Raw genomic sequence first — 9598 nt, forward strand, 5'->3', positions numbered from 1 at the left:
TGAGAGGGTTGTATGACTCACACAATATTTAGGGCAATGGCAGTATTTACTGTATTATGTTATGAGTGATGTAGAAGTGCTTAACAAAATTAGCTGTAAACAGGAAATGAAAGAAGAGGACAGAAAAATAAATGCATGGGAACACAATGCAGGAAACAGTATTTTGCAGCCTGTCTTAAAGTTTATCTAGTAGCTTAAACATCTGTTTAAAAAAAACAAATCATAGTAGCCTATCACACTTTCACAATATAGGTCATTTAAATTTAGACTAACCCTTATTTCAAAAATATGCACACCAAAATAAGTCCAACAACAGCGACAAATACATATAATCTGCATTTCATCTTTACATAAAGAAGTACTATAGCTGTCCCTCATTTCATGTGATACATCAGAGGACACGTGAAGTGAAACCACATTTGCATCACAAGGCCGACCAGAGTTTACATAACAGTGGGGTTCGACACCAGTTTCACAGTCATTTCACAGCCATTTCAATCAATCAATCAATTTTATTTGTCACATGAAATAGTACGAGGTACCATTCCAGTGAAATGTAATCCCATCAGCTCCTTGTGCTTGTGTGGGACAGTATTAGGCAGTGCCCTCATTTACTGTAAGATCCTAGTGGCCTCAGGGTAGAAGCCAGTAAGTGATGTTTCCTGCCAGGATGCTCTTAGTAATGCAGGAGTAGAAATTCCTCAGTATTTGAGCAGGGGCGTTTCTAGGACTTGAGTAGATTCGGGGCTTAGCCCGGACCCATTTAAATAAACTGAATGCTATGCAAAACGGCGATTGGCTTGCCCAGCTTCTTAATAGCCAGTGTATGTTCATTTTAGCTTCAGTTTGTAGATGTAAGTTAGATGGCACCAACATTTGGCCTAATCATAACTGGCCTGGCAACCGAAAGGCCAAGGTTTTGTTTCCAGATTTGTATATATTGCAGTAAGACTGTCAGGCATTTGTATTGCTTTCAACTATTTATTCTCCTCTGGATCGACTTTTGTAATTATATCTGAGTCAGCACACATGTAGCTTAGGCATAATTTACTCTTCCCTTCTCTTTTGCATCTTTTGTCGGGGAAGTAACCTCCGTAAATGTGCATATGACAATTATTCACCTCAATGATACATTATTCATTTTAATTTATTAATAAACCCCTGGACTGTAATATTTCAGATGTTTGAGCAAGACTTCTGCTCATGTCCAAAACTTTGTGCACATTCAAAATATAACTCATCCCATCTGTGTTCTCTAAGGTTTGGAGGAGATATTTTGTGAAAAATAAAGTTATAATAGGCTATTACAAGAATAAAGTCACTATATTTCAGAAAATAATCTACCTGCACCATAGTCTGCTGTGCAATACGCGATTGCTCTGCTGATACGGTAGATCTCAGACCTTCACAGACACAGAGCCCCGTTTGAGACTCAGGCCTCTGAATGAGACAAAGTTTAGGGAAGTGGCTGTACGCTGCTCTACATCGGAGGTGGAAACTAGGGCAGAAATACACGGAGCATGTCGACAGCAGAGCGCATCCATTATAAACCTGAAGCTATTTGTCAGTCAACTTTTCAAAATACATTCAGGGCTACACTCAAAACATTCGGGGCTGAAGCCCCGACAAAATCGACTGACGCTGCGTCTGTATTTGAGGGGATAACCAGAATTTCCTCAGGTGTCTAAGGTGAAACAGTCTCTGCCTGGTCTTTCTTACCAATGAGTCAGAATGCAGTGCCCAGGTCAGACCCTCTGTAATGTGGACACCGAGGTACTTGAGGCTATCCACCCTCTCAACTGAGGACCCACTGGTATTAAGGGGGGCGTAATTCCTTCCCTGCTTCCATCATCATAAGTAGGTTGTTGTCCTTTTCATTGTTGTCTGTGATCAGGCCCACCACAGCTGTGTCGTCAGCAAACTTGATAATGGTGTTGGAGTAGAAAGTGGCTACACAGTTGTGTGTGTATGGGAGTACAGCAGGGGTCTCGAAACAGCCCTGGGGTGCTCTGGTGTTAAGGATGAGGGTGGAAGATGTGTGTCTGCCCACCCTCACCACCTGGGGTCTGCCTGTCAGGAAGTCAAGGATCCAAATGCACAGTGGGGGTGTTTAATCCCAGGTCCTTGATCTTTGTGACGAGCCTGGAGGGAACTATAGTGTTAAATGCTGAATTTAGGTCAATGAGCAGCAATCTCACATAGCTTCCTTTCTTTTCCAGGTAACATAGGGTGGTGTGAAGGATGAGTGCTATGGTGTTTTCCATTGATCTATTCCATTGGGATGGTACAAACTGTAATGGGTCCATTTTGCTGGGAAGTGAGGAGCAGATGTGATCCTTGAGTCGTTCAAAGCATTTCATCACTACAGAGGTGAGTGCCACTGGCTGGTAGTCATTCAGGCAGGCTGGTCTTGTTTTCTTGGGCACGGTAATGAGGGTGGACTTCTTGATGCACGTGGGTATAGACTAAGACAGTGACAGGTTGAATATCATTGTGAACATCAGCGCTAGTTGGTCAGCACAGTTTGATGACCCCCCCGACCACTGATACCGTCAGGTCCTGCTGTTTTCCAAACAACTAGTGATGTCAGACAATTAATAACTAATTGATTAAGAGTTTACCAATGAGCAGGGCGTGATTCACACAATGTCATGTTACAGTTGTCCTACCACTTACTAAGCACCGAATCCTAGTGAAGATTTGAGGTCTAAATGCCTTTGAATGCCTATCAATCGTGTGCACAAAATAGCATATGTTTTAAAGATATATGACGGAAATATATGTGTGAGGATTGTTGGACCATAGTTCCCTCCAGGCTCGTCACAAAGCTCAAGCACCTGGGACTAAACACCTCACTGTGCATGTGGATCCTTGACTTCCTGACAGGCAGAACCCAGGTGGTGAGAGGAGAGGAGAGGAGAGGAGAGGAGGAGGAGGAGGGAGGAGAGGAGAGGGAGAGGAGAGGAGAGGAGAGGAGAGGAGAGGAGAGGAGGCCATGTGTATTACTTGGAATTCTCTTACTGAGGGGTCAAAGCCTCTCCAAGAGGTGCCATTACATTCCACAGCCATGACAACGGACGCTGGTATTTTCTGAAAGCTGCCACTTACTTCCTACTGGTAGGACAGTTGTTTTAGGAAATTACTTAACCCTTTAAAAAAATTTATGTTTTTAGAGATCCATGTCTTCACTAGGAACAGCTGAGTGCCACACAGAGTAGAGAAATCATTGAGAGTTGGGAGACTAACACATTTTTGGTTTTGGTCTTTTCAATAGATTTGTTGACAGTAAAACCAATACAGAATAACAAAGACAGCCTTATTCTTTTATATGGTAAAAGCTTAACGCAAATAAAAAGGCTAGACATTATATTAAAATGCTTGTAAATGCTCAACATACTTCTCAACATAAAAGTTCAGCCAAGGAAACAACAGAATTCCCATTTTCAGCCAGAAGATGGCAGCACGGGATGGGCCATTTATCTGTAACACAAGCCCATCACTAAATGTTTTACTAACACTTGGAACAACATACTGTTAACGCTTCTTCATCAAACATGCATTGTTGCCCCACTGACAACATTTTGCCTACACCAGCAAGACAGGCTCCGTTGACAGTCGCAATCTAAGACAAAAAAGTGAGATAAAATTTATATTTGATCCATTATCAAATACTTTTGTATTCTGTCTGTGGCCAGATTGAGCTCTCCAAGTACTTTTCAATAAGGTCTAATATTCTATGATATGTTTTAGTAGTTTTCTATGTAGTTATATTTTGATGAACTACAGTAGAAGCATTTGTTAATTTGCGTCATGCAAACAAGCCCACGTGAACTTCTAAGACAACAAATACACTGTGAGGAAGGGTTAAAGCACAAAACACAACTCAAGTCTTCAAATCAACAGAACTCATACATTTTACTATATGTTAAATAATAACAGAAGGAGAAATAAAACATATAATGGACTTTCCTAAACCACATAACAAGCAAAGCATTTGCTCTTTAAGAGGACTCCTAAAATCTACATGTACAACGACTGATAAAACCTTCATTTGCAGGTCAAGAATATTGGACTGGGACCTGTTTGGAAAAACTTTGAATCAATTAACCATACACAATAAAAATGTGGTACAGGGAGGCCCATGCAAAATGTCTGAACTAAATATATTTCTGGTGAGCGGTTATTCAAATTAGAACTAAAACTAAAGATGGTTGTTTTACTACTGATTTATCTGCTGATTTATCAATTAATCATTTGGTCTATAAAATGTCAGAAAACTGAAAACCAACCAACAGTCCAAATCCCAAAGATATTCAATTTGTAATGATATCAAACAGAGAAAAGCAGAACATCCTCACTTGGAGAAGCTTGAACTGTGTAATATTTGGAATTTTTCGCTTTAAAAGATGACTTTAACCAATGAATCGATTGCCAGAATAGTTCAAATGTATAGTGTCTACTCGTCTAATTAAAAAGATACATTAGAAAGATACTGAGACATACTACATACATACTACAACAACAGTACAACAGTCACTCACCAAAGTAAGCGGAACTGAGCAAGCAATTATCTTGACTCCATCCAGGCCTGTAACAATTATTACATAATTGTCTGACTGTCAATTCCTTTATGTAACCGCAGTTTCTTTGTAAAACCGCAATTACTTGCTAACATTACCTGAGGTCTTAAGGGGTATGACTGTTGAGGGTAAATGTTGATTTTGTTTAGATATGCCAAATTGTAATTATATAAGTAGGTCAATTATTGGTCGGACTGTGAGCTAAAGCTATGCTAGTTGTTGGCACCTGTCCCTATACATGTTTATAGCACAAAAAATGACAAGGGGGATACAGTTAGAATAAATGTTTTATGATAATAAAGAGGTGTTGTTTATAGGCTGTGTACCTGTGATACTACATTATCTGGGTCACTTAACAGTGATATAACCAAAAGATGTATCTGGACTTCATTCAAAACTGTATTTTGTTTAAAAAAGTAATAAATAAATAAGTGTTTTTAAATTTGACTAAAAGACAATTGCATTGTTAATCACATATTTTCTGAGACAATTAATTGTACAGCAACATTTGGAATTGTTACAGCTCTAATTGCATCTGACCTCTACTATACAGCCCTGCCTGTTCATGCATGTTTCTTCAGGTCACTACGGTCGACTGAAGGGTCAGGCAGGTTATTTTCTTATTCTCTTATTTTTACTCTTTCCCCCTCAACTTCTTCTCAAAACTCACAGTAATAGTGTTTCTTTAACTAAAACACCAAGCTAATTTTGTATTTTTTATCATTTTCCCACACTGTCAACGGTGGCCATAAATCCCTCGACTTGCAAATCCTGTGGCCTGTCCATCTCTATTGTTTATCCAAAGTGTCACCCAGCTCATTCAGGTTTGAGAACAAAGAATAGCTGGGTATAGTTTACAGGAAACCACTTAGGCCAGATCCTGCCTGTAGTGCTGTGTGTGAACAAAGAAGCAATGAAAGATTGATGTAAATGTTCAAACCTCAACCTCACTGTCTCATCTCAGAATTGGCATCAGTGGCGATTACTAATAAAGTCAATCAACACAGTAAATGTACAGTAAACACTGACAGTGGGACCAGCTGGCTTGTTAGAGTTACTATGGTTAGTTTGGCGAACTAAACTGACCCATCACAGTTATTCTTACTGCTGTTTTATCAGGCTGTATTACAAAATAAGCTTGTGCTAAAGTGCAGCATTGAAGCATACGCAGGACTCCTGATGCTCCACGACATGTCAGAGTTTACAGTTCAATCAATCAATTACTTTTATTTGTCACATTAAATCGTACAAGCTACAATTCCAGTGAAATGTTATCCCATCAGCTCCTTCAACGTGTGCGATTCATCATAACACAGAGTGTTCATGTTTGATTTGGGCTTACATTTAGAGTTATTATTGGATGGCCCAGATTCCACAACTGTCAATTCAGTCTGAGTCAGAGTTATCTTACATAAGCGAGCCCTCCAGGGGTAATATCTGTTTCCTCCAGGTACGCCTGGAGATGCAGCTGATTGCACATCATTTGCATTCCAGATGAAGCTGATGGGCAGTCTGCTTAGCTATAAATTATGTAGTGAGTAAAGACCTCAAGGTTAAAAAGGCGGTTATGAGGATCCACCAAGGCTATGAATTGTTAATATGATTCCCTTCATCCATATGGGCCAAACATACAATCATAGATAAAGGTATTCTAGCATTTTCCATGAGAAGAGTAACAGCTTATGTATATGAGTTATTACAGAGGAGGAACATTTAGTGAAGTTGCATTTGAAGATAAGAGTGATAGCTTCTTATAGAGATACTGTACAGTGAAGGAGAAATACCTGCCAGTGTAAGTAGTTTCTGTAGCTCTCTGTTAACACTGAGAGGGAAAAAGGAAGTGCTGAACCTCTTCTCCCTCTTAGCGGCAGAGTGTGACCCCGGCTGCTTCACCCTCATCACCTGAGTTGCAGGAGGCACTTTCTTATTGGAACCCTGCAGAAACAAGAGTTGCAGGGAAGAGCTCCCGTTACTGGAGCAAGGTAGGGCGAGGTAGTTCCTGCACCCAAAGGAAATGGCACAGGAATCACTGTACTCAAGTGTCACTGTGGAGTTCAAAGGAGGACATGACAGGACAGGACAGGACAGGACAGGACAGGACAGGACAGGACAGGACAGGACAGGACAGGACAGGACAGGACAGGAGAGGAGAGGAGAGGAGAGGAGGAGTGAGGATGTTGTGCTTAAGGGTCAAGTTCCTTTCCGAATCAGATCCAGCAAAGCAACCTGATCCCAGTCGCTGGTGTAATGTATTGCATCTGTTGACAGAGTTTGTGATGGACCTCAGTGGACAGAATAATTGAGCACAGATGGAGCTGATAAAGCTGTCAATGGGAACAAACAGCAGGTCCAGCAGTCAATCAATCAGGTCTCTTCCAATCTCAAACCACTGTACTCAACATCACTGACGCACGCCAGAAACGATAAGGACAAAAATAGCTGCTACAATGGCTCGTATTATACTCAGAGCCCATAACAAGTCATGATGGGGAGAACTAGGGATTGAATGCAAGTGTTTTCAGGGAAAATAAAATCATAAGATCATGCTGAGATATCACATGAGCAACTTTGCCTTCCTTTCATGAGGACAAAAAGTCAGAAAACTTGTATAATAAATAAAAAGAAATAGTGAGTTTCTGGGTATCTTGTCAACAATTGGTCAGAGAAAGCCTTTGCAAAATCAACTGCTAAACTTAGGGTTAAGTAAAAGATCTGTGTAATAGCATTGCACACAATATGTTTAATGTGTGTATTTGATTTTGAGTAGAAGCAAACATTGGCTACGTGAAGCCAAAAGAAGTTTCCACCTCAGGCTATTGCTCATTATGACACCAATTAACACTAAAAACAGCAACAACAAAAAAAGACTAAATAAACATAAGAAAAGTTTTCTTATGTTTATTTATTTTGTGTCCTAAAATAAATCATTTAGTTTACACTGACCTTGCTTTATGATATGTATTATAGTATCCTGTGGTATCTTTAAAATAACTGGCTTAGTTTATTTTTTTTCTACATGCTAGTAATGCATTTCTTTAAGGTATTTTTATGTCCTCTTTGGACAGTGAAAAGTTCCAAAATACTTACATCTTGTTCGTCTGCAGGCCCATTTTTACTTTCCGATTTTTTAGATCTTCCAGATTTAGTTTCCTAAAGAGTAAAGGATCAAAACTTAATTAAACACAACATTATGCTATGCTTACATGTAATAAAGTACATTTGCATCAAACATCCACGTTACCTTTTCTTTTTTGCTCTTGTGAGGCATGCTGAGATGGGAATCCCCGGTGTCAGCAGGTCGCGGTGAAACAGTGGTCACACACACTGACAGACAGCAGCAGATGCCCTGTTAAAGCGTCTGTGTGTTGACTAATCACTACTGATGTGGCTTTCACGACTGACCATCCAAACACCATGTGACTGAGTCCGAGCCACAACTAGATGTCATCCTGTTTCCGCGCTGGCTGCATTCCACAACTCATGCGTTGTTAAAAAGATATAGTTCATAATTGAAGAAAAAACCGATTATGTTCTCATGTCAGCGTCCAATTTCCTGCTGCCGGTTGCTGCACTATTGTAGGATACCTGCTGTGTCCTCCAGCCTTACCGAGAGACGTGTGTCCTCTGCCGGTTGTAATATTTGGTAACTGCCACAGGAGCGCAGTGGTGTATCTCGAAAAGAGAAAGTAGACTTTGAGGCCTACAACTGTAGAGATGATGGGTTGACCGGGGTCTCTACTCTGACTCAGGGTTGTCATGCTATGTCATCGGCGTCATCCATGAAGTGCTATGTTAGTGACCCACCCATTTCAAACATTCACTACAAAACACGTAACAACACATATTGTATATAGGAATTCAACAGAGTAAATGAACTTTTCAGCGACCTGCACCAGGAGAAAGCATTTCGATAGAGAAGCAAAAGAACTGCTTAATTCCCATGGGGTGTGTCTTTTATAAGCCTGTAGGCTACTACATGGTAAGTAACACTGGTCAATTCCATGGATGTAGGCTATAATAAAAATGGCGAAGTCCAAGGATGTAGGCTATAATAAGACGTGACAGAATTATTTTGGCTAATATGATGTTACATGGACTTAAAGTTTATAGGCTTAACTTGTTTGGGCCATGGTTGTGTCAAGTGAATTTAACAGTGTTACAGATAGCTGAAAAAAGCTTAAATAGAATAAAAATGCTGAAACTTGAAAAACAAACTCATGTTTCTTATCTACCCTGATGGATTTTTCAAGATCTTCACATCTGCAATATGACTACACTGAATAACATCACCGTCCAAACAAATGGCAATGTACAGCAGAAATCCCGACTATATGGAAACTTCAAATCCATATTAGATTTATTCAAGTGTTGATTCAAGTTTAACTCAGCTATTCCATGGAGAACACAGCAATGAGAATGGTTGTTTTATACCTGGCTGCTCGTCTTCCCCATGTATCTTTGTTTTGTGGACTCTGTCCACGTGGTGGCAGTGTTGCATGCTTTTATACTTTGTATAAGATTGATTACTAGTGGTTTTCATTTACCTAAAGGCAGTTGTACGTGAGGAAAAACGATAAACTTGGGGCCAAAGCGTTTTTAGGAAATCCTGTCATATGAGATTTATATTGCAATGATAATGTAACTGTAACAACCCAAAATCTGATTTTCTTTTCTGGAAAATTGGGTGAAAACCATAGATGAAAATTTAAACTACCCACATGATCCTGTAATTCTCATTTGCACTAAAGCAACCCCAATGAGATTACCCTACCTACTTGAATCTATTCACCTCTGCCTGAAGATTGAAAGATTAATGAACTTCCACTTTTGACACGTGTTCACATGTACAGCGAGCACATTTTTTATTATGACTGATTGGAGAAAAAAGTACAGATTGACATGAGCAATGAACACATGTGTGGGCTACAAACAGAGTAGGATTGTTTTCTATTCTGGTTGTCGATGCAGCACACTGGTGTGTATTGATCAGGTTGCGAGAGTGTTCTGTTCTCTGAATC

General features: G+C 39.9%; 1 protein-coding gene across 4 annotated transcripts; it reads right to left on the bottom strand.

Moving 5' to 3' along the window:
• Nucleotides 1-1471: 1471 nt before the first annotated feature.
• LOC120549420 (serine/threonine-protein phosphatase 2A 56 kDa regulatory subunit delta isoform-like) lies at nt 1472-8457 on the bottom strand. Of its 4 annotated transcripts, none has more exons than XM_039786327.1 (4): nt 7822-8457; nt 7668-7730; nt 6365-6515; nt 1472-2465 (listed from the first exon to the last, which is right to left on the bottom strand). In XM_039786327.1, exons 1-4 carry the CDS (start codon nt 7846-7848, stop codon nt 2392-2394), a joined length of 315 nt encoding a protein of 104 aa, XP_039642261.1. In that variant the 5' UTR covers nt 7849-8457; the 3' UTR covers nt 1472-2391. The 4 variants fall into 4 exon arrangements, with proteins under 4 accessions (XP_039642261.1, XP_039642260.1, XP_039642263.1 ...); XM_039786326.1 differs by lacking the exon at nt 1472-2465 and adding an exon at nt 3225-3622; XM_039786329.1 differs by lacking the exon at nt 1472-2465 and adding an exon at nt 3653-4079.
• Nucleotides 8458-9598: the final 1141 nt, after the last annotated feature.

This window comes from Perca fluviatilis, chromosome 20 (genome assembly GCF_010015445.1).
Source record: "Perca fluviatilis chromosome 20, GENO_Pfluv_1.0, whole genome shotgun sequence".
NCBI lineage: Eukaryota > Metazoa > Chordata > Actinopteri > Perciformes > Percidae > Perca > Perca fluviatilis.

What these genes read in the sequence shown, in the direction of transcription:
- LOC120549420 (XM_039786327.1), bottom strand. Translation starts at nt 7,848, where the DNA reads ATGCCTCACAAGAGCAAAAAAGAAAAG. An exon ending in ACAAGAGCAAAAAAGAAAAG is followed by an intron (nt 7,731 to 7,821) that starts GTAACGTGGATG and finishes TTTACTCTTTAG; the next exon opens with GAAACTAAATCTGGAAGATC. An exon ending in GAAACTACTTACACTGGCAG is followed by an intron (nt 2,466 to 6,364) that starts GTATTTCTCCTT and finishes TCACTGTCTTAG; the next exon opens with TCTATACCCACGTGCATCAA.